The following is a 22,533-nucleotide window of genomic DNA, read 5'->3' as shown; positions in this document are numbered from 1 at the left end:
TGCTGTGTTTCTATTTGGAACCTCTTCTTTGCTTACTGCCTAAACTTTTCAATGAGAGCAAAACCAGTTATTTAATTTATGTCATCTTCATGGTTTCCCTTTTTTGCTTTCACAATGTAGCTTAGATTATTTTAAACGTGTATTAGAGTTTACTTTCTACTCCCCTTAAAATGTTGGGTGTGCAAAACAGACAAAAATAAAACAAAAAAATGAAATTTTGGTCACATTGAAAAGTGACCGCAGGGGTGACTAGGATGAGTATTTTTTTTTATGTTTCCTAATTTCAGATAAATAATTCACGGTTTCAGAAGTCAGTTCACATGGATGTTAAAAAAGAAAAAGAAGAAAAGAAACAGGCTTCATGTCTTAATTATTAGTCATTCATGTCCATGACTTGAATAACTCAGTGTGAATTGGTAAATTTGCCAGCATCAGTCAACTTGTTATATGATCAATTGATCCATGCTGGGGAATTTTAAGATGCTCTGTCAGGGCAGCACAAAAGCTCAGTAGCTTGGTCTAGGGCACTTCAGCGGGGTGACAGTATAAACCAGGATGAATATAAATAACGCTGTTTAAACAAACAAAAATCTAATTTGAAAGAACACGGAGAATCAGCATGTGGCACACTTCTCTGGCCAGTTTCGTGTGTGGTTCAGTGCACTGCCCCTTTAAGATTTAGGATTTGGGAGTGACGCGGATATGAAAGCTAGTTTATCCCTCTTTGCTTCGCTATGAAAAATATTTGGACAAACTAGACTAACGACTGCCAGCCTTGGTTAATTAGTTAATTATGATGCTGGTTTACATTATTTGTTGAATGAAGCAAAACCGGAGTGCGTAGTGGTTACGACTGATTTATCACCTCGGGATTATACTTACCAGGGCCGTCCTCCGAGCTGCTGCTGGGATAACTTTGGAGAAGTTCTTTGTATTCGGGGTGGTCAGGCGGCTTGGCCAACAAGCTGAACATGGACTGGGGCACAGAGCTTTGGGTGAGTCCATCATCTGCTTGCTCTTGCTTCGATACTAATATTGTCAGGATGGCAATAATGCAGTTCCTTGAGCAGTGTTCACGGAAGAAGCGGGCAACGCTTAAATCCTGAATGTGTGGAATAAATGTCCGAAAATTAAGCGGTGAAACTTCGGCTCTGCTCGCCGTGTTTGCAAAACGGTGCATTCACGAACACGGTTCTATTTTCGGACAGTTTTCTTGAGCATGAAGGTGTTCAGACAAAGAGTGGATCAGTAGAAGCCCCTTTAGTAACATGTTGCACTTGTGGAGAGTGGAGCACATACATAGTTAATCTGGGATCCATGTTTGCTAGTTGTTGTTTTTTTTACTGTGTTACTCCACAGTTTTTTTTTGTTTTTGTTTTTTTACAGGAACGATGTAACGTTATGTAGTGGGATGTCTGCAGTGCCCCAGGCAAAGCTGCAAAGTTACTTAAATTAAAATATTATGTTTGTATTGTAAAGAAAGGAGTCATTTCCTACCTGTATTTGCCCACTTTTAAGCATATGTCATCTACTGGGTATAATTTACATATAAGCACTTAATAAAAAGCAACTTGAACAAATCCATGTTGTCATGTGTCAGAATACTATCTATTCTGCAAGCCGCCTTAGGTGTGCTGAGGTGTGCTGTATGGAGTGGGCTGTTTCATTGTTTACGGTCTGGCACACCTTGCTTCCATGGAGATGAAATCAGATGCTGTCATTTGCCTTGACAACAAGTTTCATCACTGGTGAAGTGCGTCCTGTCTCCACCTGAGTGGCAGGAGAATTTGTTCAACAAACAGTGCACAATTTCTTTTAGATACTGATTTTGCAAGTAAGTGTGAAGGAGTTGAGTATTGGATTTAGTGCTTATGTTAGGATCCATGATTTTTATTTCATTAGGCTCAGTTGACCTATATTGTACCATGAAAAAGGAACTACTACAGCTGGTAATTGTTAAATATGGGGGCTGTTTACCAGGTAGAAAATACATCAAGGTGCTGCAGTTTGTTAGAAGTAAACTGCTGGACATGCCAGTAACAGTAGTGACACAGTCCAGAACTGAATCCTGTTGAAAACACCCACCATGTAACATACTGCCTTGATGACTGTCCGTGCACTGTACCACGGAGATAAAGCCACACATTTGCAAACACATGCATATTTTCAGGGAACCTGAATATTTAAAATGGAGCATTGCAAAGATCAGGATAGGGAGGTTGTGACCTCATTACAGTAGCTCCCCCTAGGCCTCTTCCCCTGTCCCTTTTCCATCGTACATGCTGGTGCAACAGCCTAATTAGTTTTGCCCTACTTTGATTGAGTCAGAGAAACATCCGTACCCCAGTATTAATCAGAGGCTCTATCTTAGTATACCAGTCTTTCCTGTTCATCACATGAAGTTGCTTCACTCAAACTCTTCACTTCAAAGCCAGTATTCTGTCTTCAGTCTGTGAAATGTAAATGGAATATAAATATAAATGAAGATGGTTTGTTTTCCTTCTATAGCCTCACCTGTCTGGTTAGACAAAGCCCTGCAGACATAATTGGTTCTGGTAATGTTTGGCCAGAGAGTCATTCTGTGGGCCAAGTCAACTCTGTGGCATCTGTCCCCTGATTGTCGTTAATCCAATGGCTATTTTAAGGCACAAGTTTGCGAGTGGAAGATCAGTGTCTAGGCATTAACTGTGATAGTGAGTGCTACCAGGCCACTCCTGTGAACTACTATGGCAGGTCTGGCCAGGCCAGGCCCTTAATTTTCTTGAAGACAGGGTGACTCAGGGCTGAAACATCCACCTAAGCCTTGTAGGTTGGTGACTTTCAGCGTGACTCCTTTACGAGTTATGTGGCATGCAGTTGATGCCAGTTTTCTCTATGGTGCTTCTAGACTTACAGGAAGATGAAAGGACACTTCGGATCCTTGCTAGGTTTAGATAAGACCTTTCATACCCCAGTTTTGAAGCATGATGTTGAAGTTCTATCATTTCCGTGCTAGACCTACAATATTTAGTGCACCCATCAAAAATGGTGAAATGAATGGAGGAGAGAACAACGCTACTGATACTAACAAATTTTCCTGAGGAACATGTTACAATATGTAAAAATGACCCAAAATGTCTAAACTCCATGTGAAGGCATGGGCGGAGGGCTGAAGCTACAGCTAAATAGCTAGGATGCAAGCCATAATTTTACATGAAACAGGGCATTTGCTGTTGAAATAAAAGCGTGACCATTTTACAGCTGTCAGGAGCAGTTTCATGTACAACCATTTATGATTTATGAAAATCAGTTCAGTACAAACCCAGCCTACAGGGACCTATAAAGATTATTTTGACTGTGGCTTTGGATGGTAATAAATTGCAGCAGTCTGACAGCCACTGGTGTTTGACTAGACACTGACTATGTCCTTGAAAGCTATTTTGATGTATTTTAAGATAGTTTTAATGAGGTTGGATTTTCTAATTGGGGCACTCTTGTTTTGAATCAAGCAGTCACAGTTAATTTATAGGGATTATCAGACGCTACTTTTTGTGTCATTTACAAAAGAGCTCACAGTTGGAGTTCACCCAAGGGCCGTCCTTTTAAACTAATTCTGCACTCAACCTGAAAAACATATGATATGCTCTACCTATATAGAGAGAACAGTCAACATAGCCTACATATAACTTTTTTGTCATAATAAGAAGAAATATACAACCCATAATATTTTTTAAATTTTAAACTTGAATTTAGTACATGATGCAAACTCAGTAGATATTTTGTTTGCCAGTGTTTAATCTGCTGCAACCATTTCTCATAGTTTTAGAGTGTGAGAACTGGTGTTGATGCTTTGGGTAAAAAAATAAGTCTTTTTAAAATTATTATAGAGATGATTTGTGTAATAGATACAGTAAAGTGGAGCCTGATCATCTTATACAACATCTTATAAAATTACTCCAGTACTATGAGATAAGATCATGAATGAATGCTATCTTTTTTTAAAGGGGGGATATAGATAGGATGGCTAGACTGTCTTGAAGCTACTTTCATAATTCATAATCCTGTGAAATATTTTTAAAAAGCTATTTCACTATTGGAACAAAAAGCAATAAGAGAAGAATCCAACACACAACAATATGTGAAACACAGTGTTTTGGTATTACAGTGGGAGTCAACTTCCTCGGCAGTGTAATGCTATGTCGTACTATGATAGATATGTCTATTAAAACTGAAATGAAACGTGCCAGGAAACTGATTCACACTCCCAAAAAGATGTCTTTATTAATTGTAATGAATACATTTGAATGATGACAACCTATCAGAGGACAGCTATGATGCAGGGTATTTAACTGAATGCAGAAGTGTTCAATTGTCAAGCATATCTTACCTGCATCTGTTTTGCAAACATGACCAAGTGTGCATAGTGCAGTTATGTTGTTTAATATGTTAGTGTAAATACTAGATTGCAACACAGTGTTGTCCATTACTTACTGGTAGGTTTCTCTTCGAGTGTGAGACAAAATACTGGTTTGGGGATCCGCTGCCCAACCTACACAGAGACTACACTTAACACCTCCCCATCAATCTCCACTGTAGTTGACCTGTTTTGCACACTGCCACAGACTGACCGGCAGGCCAGAACCTGAATATGCAAATATTAGACTTATCTATGCAAAATGCCTGCATCAAGAGCTGAGAAAATATATAACTTTTCATTTCTGTTATCATAGCCTTTCCATAATAGGATGCATAAACTCCTCGTAGTCATGCAATAATTTACAGTCGACAATCAAGGATAATTGAGATATGTCAGCCTTCCCCATTACCCTGATGCAAGGTTTGACCATTGATCTATAACTCTGGGAGTGAATGTGGCTAAAAGTTGATGGCACTGCACCTCCACATGGCTTACCTTGACTCTCCAGCTGTGCTGTGTAACCGTGGCCACTCTTTTAATGTATCTAAAGTTCCCTCTGTCACGTTCCTCATCCATCGTATGTTACGGTGGATTGTATAAAAGCTCCTGAGTGTTTGAAAACAACACTAGGTTAGGCCTCGACCTGCAGGTCATGTATGCTACCAGCTGTGCTCCTTTATGCTTATACACAGTTACTTATTCTTACTAGCTCCTTACCAGTTCAATTCTATTTAGATTCATGCTGCCTTCAATGTTGGGTTACTTTTTGGGTAAGTGGCAGCACATCAGCTTTTCTCTAGTAGTGAATCCAGTGTGTTTTGTGGCCAGTATAGATAACTGCAGCTTCAGTCTTCTGTTCTGTCTGTGTGGTAAGGTTAAACTGGATGTAGGCAGTTACTGCTTTGGTTTAAGTCGTTCGAGGAAACAAGAAGAAAATATTTTCTTAACACAAGCACCTTAGGAAAATTGGAAAATCTGTAGCTTTAGGTTGGCTGTATTGACTATCGATACTTCTGCTTTGTAATTAATGGAACTGAATTAAAACCCCAATGCTGCCTATTGGTTAGGTGTTATTGTGGTGATGGATTGCAGGCTTCTGTTTTAACCTTTTAACTGTGTTCTGTAATTAGGCTAAACGTTGTCATTCATTTGGCTTTTGTCTCTTTTGTTTTACCTGAAGGGCAGGAGGGGTACAGAAGAACATGGCCCAACTTGTCAAGAATTACCCCACCCCCACCCCCACCCCACCCCCCACACCACCCCACCCTCAGTACTTAAGGCAGCAGAAAAGAAAGCTTGTGGGAATTGTTCTGAGTGTAGAACGAGGGAAGATTGGCGTAGATATCATCTCTCACTATTAGCAGACTTGTCTTAGCTTGTAGGTGTCATCATAAAGTGCCTGACCAGAGACGGAGCAAAAGAGGAAGAGAAACATAATATACCTCCTTCACACTGAAAAACGTGAAAAGGAAAAGTCAGCAAATTCAGTTGTACATGAAACAGACATGAAATAGGTCAAACTTCTACACTAATGAGGGCTCTGTAAAGCTCCCTTGAAGTAATTTAATACTTGACACAGTACAATGTATCAGAAGAGCACCACCGTCTTCCTGCCTGAGAATTTTGACCCCTGTTGTGACCCTGTGTCCTTCCACTGTCCTCTGTCTCGGACAACTCAGGTTTCTCATGAGTTAAAGCTGAGCGGAAGTTTAGAGACTGTTGCCAAGATTTTCTGCACATGTGGAGAGCATTTGTGGAATCCAACATGTAGGAACAAACCTTGACGTGTTTAGTTTATTGCCCTCCATTCATGATTCTTCTAGATGACCTCAAACTCAGACCAGAGGAAACATCCAAGTTATTCCGCAGAAGTTAACACATGTTCCGTATCCCACAGTGTGATGCCTTGATATCTTTTCCTTATTTGTCTCTCATGCTCCTTTCCCTAGGACCAATATGACATCATTGAGAGGCACACACAGTCTGGCCTGGAGCTGGTGGAGAAGTATGTGAAATTTGTGAAGGAGAGGACAGAGATTGAGCAAAACTATGCTAAACAACTGAGGTAGGCCTCGCTCTTGTTGTCGTTCTCCTGCGCTATCTGCCTCAAATGCCTCTGTGCAAGTGTGTTGCTCAAAGCAGCTCGCGTCTGTGTGTTTATGTGTGTGTGTGTTTGCTTGTGTTTGCATGGGTGCATGTTAAAAGGATGTGTATGAAATGTTTGTGGGGTCTTATGACTACTTTGGGACAGAATCTAACTTGTCTCTGAAACACTGGCCTCATTCTCCAGCTGCAGTGTGCTCTCTCTCTCTCTCGCTCGTTCTCTCTTCGTCCACGGTGCTCCCTCTCTCAGTTGTCCTCCCAGTCTACAGGGGCCACATCTGTTGTAGTGCTGAGCTTTGCCGGAGAGGAGAGGAAGTGGGAGCAGACTGGCACATGATAGACAGGATGTGGTCAGAGGGAGAGTGAAAGAAGGAAGAACAGCTATTTTAATATGTTCATAAGTTGACTGTTGTTTTTAATTCTATTGTATAAGAACAAGAACAGTCAGTAGATGCACACTACATGAACAGTTTCATTTAGTATTAAGTATTTGCTGACCAATTGTTTGATGCGCTTTTACTGTCCACAGGAACCTTTCAAAGAAATTTAACATAAAACGAAGCAGCAAAGATGAACCAGAGTGCAGGTGAGCCATCATGGGTTTTTGTGCAAAGGGATACATGACTGAAACCATTTGATTTTCACTTTTATTTTTTTCTTTAAAGTGGCTTTAATCAATCAACAAAATAAAATGACATTGTGAAAAACAAAATGAAAGGGGTCGCTCAAAGTAATGATCTTACATAGAATTACCACCTGAATTTGCATCTCCCCTCGTCTTTATGGTTTCGCTTTATAGCGAGCTTCAGTTCATTGTTTAGCTAACTGGCCCACAATTGTATTGCTTTGGTCCACTCTCATAGAGTAGTTTTCAGCTGAAGCAGGCACTTTTCAAAGAAAAGGCCCTTACCCACAAAATACTACCTCCTCACTATGAAACAGCAATTGGTAGAGACCAAAAATGGAGCTACTAGAAATTTAATATTGGACTTGCTCTCATCAGGTGTACACAAACACAACTCACAAATGAATCACAGTGTTGCTTCGTAATTATATTCACAGGTTCACTATATCAGTGTAAAAGGTGATGATATGTTGTGCCCCGAAAATGATGAAAAAAAATCTGTTATTACAGGTTTAAGGATATACACTGACCAAGCACTTTATCAGGAACACCTCACTAATACTGGATTCCACAAGATGTTGGAATATGCTTTGAGATCCGGGTTCACGTTGAAATGAATGCATCACATGATTTCTGCACATTTGTCAGCTGCACATTCATGCTGCAAATCTCCTGTTCTACCACATCCCAGAGGTGTTCTACTGGATTCAGATCTGGTGACGGGGGAGGCCACTGAAATACACTGAACTCATTGTCATGTTCATGAAACCAATTTGAGACGACTTTTACTCTGTGATATGCTGGACTTAGCCATTAGAGGATGATAAATTGTGGCCATAAAGGGATGCACATGGTCGGAACAACACTCGGATAGGCTGGAGCATTCAAATGATGTTTGATTGGAGTTGCCAATAAAACATTCCCCACACCATTACACTACCACCACCAGCCTGGACTGTTGACACAAGGCAGGTTGGGTCCATGGATTCAGGCTGTTGATGCCAGGACCCGATGTGGTCTTCTGCTGTTGTAGGCCATCCACCTCAGTGTCTTGTAAAGAGTGGTTATCTGAGTAACCATAGCCTTTCTATCAGCTTGAACCAATTCGGCCATTGTCATCTGACTTGTGATCTGTGCTGCAGAGATCACAGAATATCAGAAAATCTCAAACCAGCCCACCTGGCACCAACAATTATGCCACAGTAAAAGTCACTTAATCACATTTCTTTGTGATGTTTTGAGGTGAACATTAACTGAAGCTCCTGACCTGTATCTGCATGGGTTTTATGTGTTGCACTGCTGCCACATGATTGGCTGATTGGATAATTGCATGGAAAGGCAGTTGTAGTGGTGTTCCTAATAAAGTGCTTGATCAATATACATTGAGCCGCAAAGCAATGTCAGGTAAAATTGTAAAAACATGGTCCATTTGGATTACCACCTATCCCTAATAGTTTGTGAAGCACTCACTGAGGGAACTAACAAAACTCAGAGCTACAAATAATATCATGCTTCAAACAGATAGGTATCGTTGTGTCATTAGTGTGGTCCATGCTGTGGTGTGGTGTTGCTGTTGGAGCCATTTAAATGGCCCTAGAAGGAAGCAGGAATCAAACAGCTTCTTATCTTGACTTGGCCCAGTGTTGACATCTTTTGGAGCCTGTGTATTTATCACCTTATCAGTGCCCCAATCACTTATCTCTCCACCCTTTCCTCTCTCCTCCTCTGGATGGCAGATTTTCCAGCTACCAGTCTTTTTTGGACATCCTGAATGAGATGAACGACTACGCCGGGCAGAGGGAGCTAATTGCTGAGAACATGATGATGAACATTTGCATTGATCTCACCAAGTACCTGCAGGAGCTCAAGCAGGAACGAAAGACGGTGAGTTTGATTTGGAGAAGACCAGGAGTGTACTGGGTTAAGCTGGTTAAGGTCCATCTCTGCAGCAACCAGTACACTCCAATTGAATTGAATTTGGTGCGTTTCAACATGTATAGTGGTGTTTAAGACTAAATATTTAGTGTCATACAATGTTCAGGCTCCTTAGAGGAAGTTTTCCCACAGCCTCGTTGTTCGCCCTTTAATGCAGCTTCAACTGTATGTTGTTAACTATGTTGTATTGTAGAGTTTGGGCCATTTTTGCTTTATTTTAATATGTTTGGTTTTTACTAGTTTCATTGTTTACTTCTTGATTTTGAGCCATGTCTGATCTCATTGCAAGCTCCTTTACCTGGTGTGGACAAAACAATTAGATCAGACAGAGTGTACACACTAATACACTGGTATGTGCCTGCGGCATCGTATTCAACAGCAGCCTGAGAACAAGCCAGATGGGATTTTCATTTGGAGTATACGGCACAAACTGCTGAGCTGGAGTGTAAAGGGTGGGAGGAGAAAAGTGGGAGATTTAAAGGAGGAGTGGAGATCTCACTGTTGTGGCAGGAAGGAAGCCTTACTTAGAATCTCCTGAGGGAAGCATGGTTCGAGCGTTGGTGTGCCATTTCTCTATGAAGAATGCCTTGGCTCTGTCCCACTGGATTGCAGAACACTGCAGCCATGTACAGGCTTGTGCTGCAGACGTGATGTCTCAAACAGACACACTGGTATTTGTTTTCTTGTCTATTATGTTGTGTGACTTTAGGAGGTCATTGTTTATTCGTTGTCTGGCCCTACACATGGCTGTCACCCTCTCTGACATCTGAGCCTCCTCTCACTCTGTCTGTTTTTTATGAATGTCTGCAGTATCTCATGGAGGCCAAGAAGGCCCAGCAGAGTTTGGAGAGCACCTACAAGCAGCTTGACAGTGTAAGTCCAGAGTTAGGATTTTAAACGAATGAAAGACCTTGAAATTTCTGAAATACATTTTTCATGAAGAGGCATCCAATATGCTTGATGTACCACAACAACATTTTATATTATAATAAGCAAGACTATATTTCTTGGGTTAATTAGAGAAGTAGTATTCTTTGAAAGAGAATGACTGCACACTCAGTGTGGTCAGTCAGATGGCTATATTTGTCTATAGTAAAAACAGTTGGACAGAATGGAAAGCAGGTCTCAATTTTGGACCCGTATCATCAATCCAAGACCTATTTAGTGACAGAAATCTTATGGTCCCTAAGCCTAAAACCTCCCCTATCCATCTTTTTTAGAAAGGCAGTAAAAATAAATCTTTTGCTCAAAATAGTAGAACCTCCTCATATTTCATTCAGGCAATGGCCTCACTTAGCTGGATGAAATGAACATGGTCTCTCTATTTTTCTCTTTCATTTCTTTCTCCACACCAGAGTAAAAAGCGCTTTGAGCGGGAGTGGAGAGAAGCGGAGCGTGCAGCACAGTATGCAGAGAAGACCGATCAAGACATCAATGCCACCAAAGCAGATGTTGAAAAAGTAACAAGGAGGGGGGGATAAATCTACATGATAAGGACCATTTCACACAATCAAAGTAGAATCAGATGCAACTGGCCAACCTGTGTGTGTGTGTGTGTGTGTGTGTGTGTGTGTGTGTGTGTGTGTGTGTGTGTGTGTGTGTGTGTGTGTGTGTGTGTGTGTGTTGGTTGGCTGTAGGCCAAACAGCAGGCTCATATGAGAGCACATGTAGCAGAGGAGTGTAAGAACGACTACGCTGCTCAGCTTCAGAAGTACAACAAGGAGCAGAACCAGTTCTATTTTAATGATATGCCACTCATCTTCAACGTAAGTGAGCTGAACACTGCAACATGACAATATTCCCGCCCCCTTAACATTATGGTACAGTGCTAACTAACTTTTAGTTGAAAAATTGTTGTAAAATTGTTAAAACTGACTTTTCATGTATGATAAATGACTTGTAAGGCATATTGCAAATTAATTAATGATGTTACTAACATTTTGAGATTGAATCCGAATCATATTTAGTACTTTTCATTTGAAATGCACATTGTAAAATTGAAAGTCAACAATTTTCGCTGACATTTGAGTTTTTGTTCACTTTTTGTACCAGTACTTTTATTACTGGTACAAAAAGTGAACAAAAACTCACTCACTGAGTAAACATCAGAGAAGAATCTTTAGTTCAGTCAGACACTTTTGTTTCACATATTCACATGCTTAAGTTTTGGCTTTGGAGTTTTCATCAGCGTTTCAGATTTTATTTGTATTAACAAATATATTTTATAATCATAAATAACTAAACTTCTTCAGTTACTGTGTGTTGTATTTTGCCCCAGAGGAGGTGCTGTACCATAGAAATGTCATATTACGAACTTAATATTGAGATACACATTGTATTATGGGCTATGTGTAAACCTAATAATGACAGTGTCTGAGCAACTGTTGTTGTGTGTTTACTAGAAATTGCAGGATCTGGATGAAAGGCGAGTACGGAAGTTGGCGCAAGGCTACGTCTTGTTCTCAGACACAGAGAAGCATGTGATGCCTATCATTGGCAAGTGCCTGGAAGGCATTACTAAAGCTGGCACTAATGTTAATGAGAGGAATGTAAGTCGGTCTCAACAAATGCTAAATGGATTTTAATGTGCAACATGGCTTTATGCAGCCCATTTGTTTTATTTGTTTGATAATAACTCTTGATTGCTCTTATCCATAATTGCATCTAATGCAGGACTCCATGGTTGTAATAGAGCAGAACAAGTCAGGCTTTGAGCGTCCTGGAGATGTGGAGTTTGAGGACTACAGTCAGGGTATCAACCGTGCCTCATCCGACAGCAGCCTGGGTACACCCAAAGGCCCCATGGACCTTCTGGGAAAGAACAAGGGCAAAAACTTTTGGCTTTTCAGCAAAAGGAGTAAGGTAGGACATTTCACGCTAGCAGAACACATTAGGCCAATTTAGCCTAATGACATGGCCTCACATTTTGCATTGTGGAAATTGTGAAATGAATGAGTTGGCATCAATGACCAACGACGGCAGCCAGTCAGATTAGTGGGACTCCTTGCACGGCAGTGTTACTGTTTGAGCCACAGAACCAGGAGGCAGAGTCAGGAAATCCCCTCTACAGAGAGCACTCATGATCGACCTGTGGTTGTTGCTACACACACATGCAATGCACAAACACACATACACAACCCCTCTCATCTCTAAAGTTCAGATAATAATGCATGAACCTCTTTTATTATGTTACACATGAACTGACACACACCCCAACACTTCTAGAAAAGGCCCTTTGCATGACTCTGTCCCTGGCTGTGAGTGAATAAACCTTGCCCCCCTACACCCTCCCTCTCTGTGCAACGTGGTTTCCAATAGGTCAACTGGCAGTCAGCATTCTGCTGTGCTTGTGCTTTCATCAGCACAGGGCCCAAACAATATTGAATTTTCCTCTACAGGGATCCACAAACACACTGCTTCCATTATACTGCCCAGAACCTAGCATTATGTCTCTCATCACAATAAAATCTTTGTACCAACACTGGGATGACACCAGGTTTGCCAGGTCAGAAAAACTAGATCAGGGCCAACCACACATCCGCGCTAAAAATGTCAACATTGACATTTTTGTATTAAGCTCTTGAGTATCTACTTGGGTCAAGAAGCGCTTCTCTACAGTGTAAATCGTGGAGCACTCTTGCTGAGGTCCAAAATTAAAGTGGTGATATGAGAGGCTGACCACTAACCAGCTAATGGTCCCCCCTCCTCCAGTCCCAGCACTAAACGATCCCTTCTTCCCTCCCTGCAGTGTTTGCTTGTTCAGCGCCTCTCTTCTCTCTGCATGTCTTACTGGCTGTGCTCTGCTGTGCACTCTTCCTGTTCTGTGTATGTGTGTGGCACACTGCTCTGTGTCATCAGTCATGCTCTCCCAATTAGGCCTGTAGCAGTATGAATAGGAGGCTGACTATATTGGCTTGAGTGAGCTTTTGGTTTATGTCTGGTCCCGAAACATTTCCATTCTTAACTGCTCTCCTGTATTTAGATCCCCATAACTCTCAAGAAAACTAGCACCTACCCAGTAGATGTTCACATAATAATAGTGTTGTACTTGCAGCTCTCAGTGTTTACACAGGGGACCTTGGTGTAGGGCTGTTTTAGATATATACTGTTGGAGAATACAAGGTATCGGCCTCCTATGTAATTTAACTAATAGAGCCCACCCCCACCTTTCCACATAAACATGTAGCAGAAACAAGAGATTTTACTGTAGTTCACTCCCAGCATGTTTTCAAGTTAACCTCTTTCTAAGAGGTCATAAAGGGTATTCATCAAGCCCCAAATATCTCTAAGCACTATTCTACTATGTTAATTAAGCAGGCTATTAATAACAACTGTACTGATATATAAATTAATATTTCATCTATAATGATCAAACTGGGAGATAGCACAGATTTCAAACTGAATCCTAATGATTAACTTAGCAAATTGGCTTAGGGAAAGTTTTTTCTTTTATAATGTGGGTGTAATTTCCACAGTTTGATTCATTATACATGTCATTTATAATACTGACCATGTTCACTGTAAACCCCTCGAGACTGTTACAGCTGAAAATCTGAGAATTTTTTGCAGATATTTTTATTACAAACTTGCAGTCAGATTGAAAGAAGACCACTTTTACCCATTTTCCTTGGGCCACTTATTTGGGAGTGAAATACAGATCAATCTATCCAAACACTCCATTCATCAATTGCTGTGTGTGCATTCTGGCTTGGTCAAACTTGAACCAAGAAGCAGCTCATAAATACAGTTTATGTTTACAGTACATAATTTGGGAAACACTTCACTTTAATATCCATTTCCACTTCCAAGTAAGTTGTGAAGTCCTATTCAATCAGTTGTGAAGTTGTGTTTTTACAGTGTCCCTGCAATGAGGCTGGGGAGTACAATATGACCTATGATGGGTAAACCTATGTGAAAGAACCAGGCTGTAAAAATACAATTTTTCTCAAACCATTTGAAGTTCAAATTTAGTTTAGTCTCATTGGCCTGCCCCAGTTCCTCATTGTGGCTCACTCTACCCTTCAACCTGGAGTGAGTGTGACTGCAGGTGTTGGGCTGCTGTGCCGCTGGTTGGGAGCTGTGGTTGGATGCTTGCAGTGTGTTTTTTGTGATTTTTATTTATTTATTTTTTTTGTTTTAACGTGCGTGTCAACGAGAGCCAAAGAGACAGATGTGTGTTTGGGCTTCCGTGCTCTCTGGGCTCGTGTGCTGGGTTTGCTCCAGTGTTGTCTTCCTGGCTTTGTGGTGTGCTTTAAGGTGTTGACGGTGTCTTTTTCTTTCCCTTGTCACCTTGTTTGTTTTTGTCTTCCCTCTTTTTTTCCATCCTTCCATCCCCTTCTCCCCCATCCCATACACCACCCTCCGCCTGCATATCTCATGCTCGGGTGCCGGTACTTTGGTCTCGCCCCACCCCAGCTCTCTCCCTCCACGCTCCCACCTTTCTCCACACCCCCCGCCCCCTCACCTTCTAACGGACCCCCTTCCCCCAAGTTTGGCCGGGACCCCCTGTCGTACTGTTTGAAGGAGATCAATAAGACAGTCAAACCCAGAATCTCTTCGTTCCGGACGCTCAGGAGATCGGTGAGTCACCAGAGGAGAAGGTTGGAGTGCCAGGAGACATCCGCCCATCAGGGCTCGCTCATCATCCTGTGCTCCTGCCTCTGCGACAGTCGCTGAATTCCTCAGACTATTCACATTTTTCAGACTTACACATGTGGCATAGCTCTTACTGCTCACAATGACTCTACCACTATTTAAATATTTGTGTGTGTTATGTAGTGAACACCTATTTGGGGTTGAGAATCACTTTTAAGGATATTGTGAATTTTTCTGTACACATACTGTTTCTTTTTGTCCTCAGAAATTTACTCCAGAGAGGATCACGGTAATATTGACAACAAAGCTGGTGTGGGGGGGGGGTCTCAGCTGTGTGACACATAAAAAAAAAAAAGGCCACCTTTCCATTACAACAACTCACCTCATTGTACTAATTCTCCTCTCACAAAACTCTGCTGAGGTTTAGATGACTAAACGTCCGGCATCATGTAATGTGGCAAAATGCTTGTTTGTTTTGAAGAGGTGGCCACCTGGTGGTGGAGCAAGGGAGGAATGCTTGGTAGCACGATGATGAAACTGAACAATTCATAACCCGAATTGTAAAATGGCTCTAGTTGTTTCCGCACTCTCCTGTGTCATCTTGTCCAACCAAGACTTTATTTCTTGGATATGGTATAAAACATAGGAAAATGTAGAGTTATAAGAGTGTGCTACATTTGTTGTGTCCATGGGTGGTGGTTTTGGGTTCAGCTCACTGTTGTTCGTCACTGGCTTTACATTCATTTGAAGCCCAAGCATGTCTAACCAAGAGATCTGAACATCAGTTAAAACGTTGTGCTTTGAGCTGAACCCAAACCGCACGCTTGAGTTCCTGAAATGTTTCTGTTATCGTGGTTTCTGTTGCTATGAAACTGCTGCTTTTGCTGTAAGGTTGAGATCAGTGTTAATCCACCCTTCCTGTGACCTTCTGCAGCCTACAGTGACGGAGGACTTCGCACATCTCCCTCCAGAGCAGCGCAGAAAGAGGTTGCAACAGAAACTAGAGGAAATTTGCAAGGAATTGCAAAAGGAAGTAGATCAGAGGTGTGTGTGTGTGTGTGTTTGTGTGTATATGTGGGTATCCTTCTGCGTATTAATAACCATCTCTGTTAGAACCTCTCTGGTGGGCGGAAGTTGGTGGATATAACATTCATACAGTGCACATCAGTGTGTATAACTCTGTGGTGCCTCTGTGAGCGTTTGAATTGTTTACCCAGCCCTGAGCTCTGCAGGGAACCGATTTCTACTGAAAGTCACTTTCCCACTTCCTCTCTTGTTCTTCTCTTCTCGCTCTCTCCCCGCTCTTCAGTGAGGCCCTGGGGAAGATGAAAGATGTTTATGAGAAAAATCCTCAAATGGGAGACCCTGCTAGTCTGGCTTCCCAAATCAGCCAGACTTCCCAGAATATAGAGCGGCTCAGAGGAGAGGTGAACAAGTATGAGGTAATCATGACGTCTATTAGGAGGTCATTTACCATTATAAGGCATTATATTATGAGGTCATAAGACTCTCTGCAGTTTATTTTTACTTATTATAAAAGTCATTAGGTGTTGTTTATGTAAAATATTAAGACCACATTCCTTGCTGTTAAGTACAGCATATTATGACATCATAACGGCCTCGGTTGCTCAATATTATGCAGTAATCAGGCGCTTCGCTATTAATTCAAAGTAATCTGTAGTTAATTAGAAGTCCTGATCCAACTTAATATTACATGTTTAAATATAAATTTTTTTGTAACTTCCTTGTTCCTTAGACCCAGTCTTTCAAGAAAATGTTAGGCAGAGGTTAGGCAAAGACGGTACATGACGTGAAAGGGACAGATGAATGCTGCTGTTCTAAAAACAAGAGGAGGCAATTAAAGGACTTAAACTCTCAGTACCCAATTATTGCATTATCCGTAAACAATAGTATTCCTCCTCATAACATGACCTGGTATATCGATCAGTAAATGCATTATCTCACAGTAATCGGTATTATTGGGGTTTTCTGTTCTGCCTCCTCGTCATTGTGGCTCTCTTCTCTCGTGTAGACTTGGCTGGCTGAAGCAGGAGGTCGAGGGGACACATTGCGCTATAAAAGTCACACATTCAACAATAACGGAGCTCATGATGCACAAAGGTAACACTCAGCTCTACTAATAGACATTATGTTTGACACACTGAGGTGTTATTTTTCGCTGTACACTTTTCTTCTCTCTCTCTCTCTAGTCCTGATGGAGCTCACTCTGATGAAAGCACTCCTGATCCCTCCCAAGCCATCTACGCAGAGTTTGATGATGACTTTGAGGATGACGAACTAGCTGCTCCTATTGGGAAATGCACTGCCATGTACAACTTCCCTGGTATGTAAGCCACATGAGAATCAAGGTTACAACAGTTCATGGGCAGAAATCATGAGTCAAAGTTTTCCGTGGGCTTACTCAATAAGGCTTGTGTAGTCTTGTATCCATATACAAGCACGGGGATATTTGCTACCATCGAGTCTGTCCTTTTCTTTTCAGGTGCCAGTGAAGGCACCATCTCTATGCAGGAGGGGGAGGTGCTGGCTGTGGTAGAGGAGGACAAGGGCGATGGCTGGACCCGTGTCCGTAGGAACAATGGAGATGAAGGCTACATACCTACATCTTATGTCACTATCACCCTAAACAAATGACAGTCAAACACTCGAGGAACAGCAGAGGAAGAGATTAACACTTCAGAAAACTGTGTGCAGTTCTTCTCCTGGGACCGATCATAAAGAAGCCACGGCACTCTGGGCGAGACCACCGGTGTATCCAGGAAGTGATCCAAATAAGGTGCTTTGATTTCTTGAGATAGGTGCCCCATATTAGAAGAGGAACGGTGCTAACAGTATGTTTCTCATCACTCACATTACATTATTGTAATCCTCAGTTACCTAAGCCACCTAAACCACAAGGTTATTTTCATTTTGATTGCATGTCACAATAATTTTTTTGGGTTTTGGTTAATTAGTGTTGCATGGATCTTAGGCACCATCATTGTACAAGTGCTTGCCTCGTTCCACAGCCTAATAAAGGCTTAGCTTCTGGATGTGAGAGGAAGAAGTCGAGAAGGGGGAGGACGATGAGTGCTGCTGCCATCTTTACACTGTCTTTATACCAGGAATACTTAGGAGGGAGTTACCTCACCTGATTACCTATTCCAGATAAAAAATTACCTGCTCTGGCCCATGATAGTCCACTCCGCCGCTTAACGTAGAGTAGAGTATAATCTGTTGCAGTTTTTTTTTTTTTTTTTCTCTCAAGTGTGCCACTTTCTAGCTTTAATAGCACTTGCGGAGATGTACGGCATCGTCACTTTGCTCATGGTTGGACTCGAGATCTTGAGGTTTTGCGTGCGGGGGGGGGGGGCGGACTATGTCACTCTTGGTTTTCAGCCATTTGTGAGATCAAAGGTGTGGATAGCTCTCCTGTCATGGTAAATCACATGCACACAACAGTACAAACACTTCTAACTTTCAGACAATCACAGCCATATCATCATTTAACTTCGGTCTATAGCAGTAACAAGGATAAACAGTAGCTGTTGTTTTCTAATAGTTACAACCTGAAAATTGTTCTAAAAATTATTTATTACAAATGTGTATGTTCTATAAATAATATTTTGTTGTTGTACTTTGTATTAAGGAGGTTCTCACATTTTTCTTATCCCCTTGCACACATAGTGGACACTTTGTAGCCACAAAAGGGAGTAAATAATGCACACATAAAATGTGCTACATTAAGACTATTGTATTTATGTAATAAATAATATATATTTTAGCTATCACAACACCACTATTGTCTTATTAGCTTTTTAACCATTCAAATAAAGATAGTTACATCGTGAGAGAAAACTAAAAGTCTCTTGTTGCTGATGATGTTTTGTTTGGATTTACTTCACATCTTTTCAAGTTGATCCACGTCCTGTTTTTATGTTGTTATTGAGCCAGCAAGAAGCAGTAACTGCTCATGTGTCTTTGGTGCCTTTCTGGTTAAAAGCATTGTGTATATACCATTTTTGCATATAAGATATTTCTTTTTTTTTTTTTTCAAGACTTAATAAATGCAAAGCACATTTCAAAGTTAGAAGTGGTTATGTCATTTCTGGCCTTGGAAAATAAATATTTGAAACAAACATAGTGTGTGCTCATTCTTTTTGTGAATTTGAGCACTGACACCCGAGTTTCTGTCCCCTTGAACAACTGAGTCAATACATTTCCTGCTCCCCAGGACAGTTTAGTCAATACCTGTGAACATGCATCACTTTAAACTGAAGCAGGAAACTGGAGAGCTTGAATTTATGGTTTCACACTAAATGATAAATATCGCCCCATATACTATAAAATGAATGAGGCAGTGGACGGATGCAAGATTTGAGGATTTGCAGGAAAAACACAAGGTTTACTGAAGATCCTACCTTCATACTGCCGCGTCCATGTGACATCTGATATTTATTGGATTTCTAGTTTCATGACACAGCCATGCAGGTTTACAACCACTGACTTAGCGGTTGTGTGCACAGAAATAACAAAAATTCTAAGACCTCCACAGTTTTGATTCAGTTTAAATGCTTTCAACACACAGGAAACCATATTATATCTCTTATCATGAGACAATCCATTCACATCCACCCAATCCTGTAGCACTATAGTTTACATTTTAATTAACACATTTTGTTTAATGGCAAAACCTATCTACATTTCTTCATATAAGACTTTTAGGATTTAAGCCCCACAACTCTCAACCCAATTTTTATTTTAATACATTTTTTTGTTTAATAAAAAGAGGAAAAGGGCATAATTATTTCAGGGAAACTAGAATTCATTGCTACGCCTCCAGCCATCTACTGATCAAAGTGCATGCAGCTCATTCTCAGTAGGTGGCACTGTTGCATCATTTCTTAGGGAAGTGGCATAGCTCTGCCATCTACTCTTCCCTCTGCATAATTATGTTTTTAATATAGGCCATGCATTTGCATACCTGATTAAACTGTACTGGCTTCAAAACCATACTGTTTATAATGACTAATTAAATAACCCCAAATTGGCATGCGCCCCACTTTCGTAGTCACCTTATTCACAACAGCAGACAAAGACAAAGATGATGAACGTGAACTTGGTCAAAAACAAGGTTTGAACTAAATTATTTTGTCATATTTGTGAAAATTAAAAATCACTGTGGGGAGAAATGATGGAGGTCTGTTCAGCTAATGGAGCATCCAGCAGTGGCTTGCTGTGGCATTGACTGACTGGTCCGATGACTGAGGAATTGGATCATCATTTGTATGCAAAGCCTTTCGTCTCAAGATGCTTTAAAGGTCAGCTTTTCAATAAGGCTACTGGATCCAGCCAACATCCTGCGCCTGCCTACAGCTGGGAGACAACACTGCATCCTGGCACCTCAGCCCAGCCTGGTGGGGACAATAAAGAGTAAATTCACACTAAATTGCATATAGCAGAGAATGAAACACCTGCTGTGCTACCTGCTATGTTCATGCATTAACCATGTTGCATTCCTGGCCACTCCCCAATCATCTGCCACTACACCTGCAGTAATGTCTCTGACAGAATATGGAAAAGCAACATGGTTCGAGGTTTGCACCCACACAGAGAGGTGCAACGGCAGTTTTTTGTCCCTTGTGAATCATTAAAGAGTTATCCTTTTAAAACAGACAACAGAGACAGGCCAATTTCACCTTGGCAGTCACTGTTTACCATAACTGTTGACAACATCTACTATCTCTCACCCAATGACAGGGATTAGACTGGAGCTGCTCCAGTGGTTTGGAACGTACATCCTGCAGAAAGATCAGGGGAGATGCTTTGGCAAGAAGATATAGCTACCGTAGTTGGTCAAGATAACATTTACAAGATAACATCTCTCTTACTGTATCTCATACAATTTCTCCGCCTCTTACATAGGATAAAGATGTTAAACATGGCCAGAGTGTTAGTAATCTGGGTTTCACTAATCCATTTGACTCATCCATTTAAAATATTTATTTAACTTCCTTCTACTGTGTAAGAAAAAGATAAAGAATGTACATTTATGGTATTGTGCCTTTGTGTAATTAGCATGAAAACTCATTATGAGGATAGTGGGGTGAAGAAAGCTGCTCTGCTTTAACTCAAAAGTCAAACTTTCTACATATTTAGTAATGTATACTGTAATGGATATATGATAAGGATTTTCAGTCTATGTAAATTAAAGCATTATCTGTCACTTTGCATCAAAAGGTTACATGGCATACCAACTACAGAGTCTGAGTTTTTTCCAGTGGAGAACTAATGGTGCTCACCTCCCACTTCATTGATCTAATTTATAGGCTCTTCAACTTGTCATTATGGCTGTTTTAATAATGAGCAACAACCTGATGATCATTAGGAATCCTTTTAGATCAACTGAATGTTATGGTAAAACCAACAAAGCCGTGCTGTAAACAATCATTTTCTGATAAAAACTCAGCATCTGTATTCTGTGTCAGTTCCCATAAGAGTGTGAGTGATGTATCATATCCTCTTTTATTATAGTGGGTGCTGTTACAAAATAAGCAATTATTTCTCTGCCTACTGCACCACAGGTGATTAAAGATTTAAGAATTCGATCTTCCAGCAGTTTCTGCGGGAAAGCAGACAGAGATGGAGGGAAACCTTTAAGCTTCTCAGCAGCTCCATGCGGTCTATAGCGTATTATCTCACTATACCAGTAAGCCATTCGAAAAGACAGTTTACAAGATTAGAAGGACAATCACTGAATAATAAATATTTCAAGTTCAGAGTTTGTGTAGCACCTACTCAACTGCTTTGTGGTATCTATAACGAAGATCATGAATAAACAACTAACTTTTGCAGTTGCTCTGTGAAGGCTTTTATTGTAACTCTACTGTAGATTTATAAATAAAAGTCCCTCAGATTAATCACTGCTTCATGTTCATTCCTGCGGCACAGCTTAAGGCCAATTTTCTCTCTGTTTACTACTTCTGTCTTCTCACAGCCATGTTGCTGGAGCCTGTTCTTGCCACATTCCGCATATGTGACTCCAAAGAGCCTGTAATAAGCTCCACCACCACTCAAAAAGTATTTTAATACTACAATCAAGCCTGTATTCAGCACCAGTGGAGCCAGGAGTAATGCAGCATTTCCACAGACTCAGTATCATGTTCATCACTCAGACATAAATCATTAGCATGAGAGTATATCCTATATAACCACTAAATAATGATCAGTGTATTGAGTCATCTAATACACAAAACCACAAACTGAATCAAATTTTCATATTAAAGTCAAATCTACAAAATCCAAGAAGAGGCAAGTAGATAACATTTTAAGCATTAAATTCACAACAGTGTGCTGCAAGCCTTCACAGTGACGATCCCCTTCTCGGTTGATACTGGCTTCGCAGGCAAGATATAAAAATAAAAAGTCCTATTTTCTTTCTTCTCCTTTGTCAAACATAAAATTGCAAGAAAACAACATGTTTCTTTTCAAATCAGTGTTTTCAGATATTCTTTTAGAAAGTGGATGTTGACATAGTGCCCAAAAATCTGTTTAATATTAGGAAAGTGTAAGGAGAAGTAAACAGAAGCACTGGTTTTAGGCACACATTTAAAAGTGGTATTCTTATTTTCATGTAGGCCAACAAACAAAGGAATCAAACATGTTTGTCTTGTTAAACAAAAAAGCCAGAATGATAAAACTGACAGAATATTTTTATTTTGTTACTTACATGAACAAAAACATATATATTCTCTTTTTTTTTTTTTACTTTTTTTTTACACATAAATCATTTTGCACAGTAAAGTTCAAATATTCATCACAGTGCCGTCAGGGCAAGCAAGGCTAGCAGTGCTTGACCAGTTAAAGCAGAAATTAGACA

General features: G+C 40.7%; 1 protein-coding gene across 2 annotated transcripts; it reads left to right on the top strand.

Moving 5' to 3' along the window:
* Positions 1 to 93: 93 nt before the first annotated feature.
* LOC111217475 (cdc42-interacting protein 4 homolog) lies at positions 94 to 18,734 on the top strand. 2 transcript variants are annotated; one of them, XM_022739364.1, is made up of 15 exons: positions 94 to 995; positions 6,346 to 6,461; positions 7,029 to 7,085; positions 8,861 to 9,008; positions 9,870 to 9,932; positions 10,415 to 10,519; positions 10,697 to 10,825; positions 11,462 to 11,608; positions 11,733 to 11,921; positions 14,475 to 14,639; positions 15,589 to 15,698; positions 15,964 to 16,096; positions 16,687 to 16,775; positions 16,865 to 16,998; positions 17,158 to 18,734. In XM_022739364.1, exons 1-15 carry the CDS (start codon positions 972 to 974, stop codon positions 17,307 to 17,309), a joined length of 1,761 nt encoding a protein of 586 aa, XP_022595085.1. In that variant the 5' UTR covers positions 94 to 971; the 3' UTR covers positions 17,310 to 18,734. The 2 variants fall into 2 exon arrangements, with proteins under 2 accessions (XP_022595085.1, XP_022595084.1); XM_022739363.1 differs by lacking the exon at positions 14,475 to 14,639.
* The last annotated feature ends 3,799 nt before the right edge of the window (positions 18,735 to 22,533 follow it).

This window comes from Seriola dumerili, unplaced genomic scaffold (assembly GCF_002260705.1).
Source record: "Seriola dumerili isolate Sdu_G_001 unplaced genomic scaffold, Sdu_1.0 BDQW01000044.1, whole genome shotgun sequence".
NCBI classification, from domain to species: domain Eukaryota; kingdom Metazoa; phylum Chordata; class Actinopteri; order Carangiformes; family Carangidae; genus Seriola; species Seriola dumerili.
Note: the sequence above shows the minus strand (reverse complement) of the source record. Positions and strands in the feature narration are given on the sequence as shown.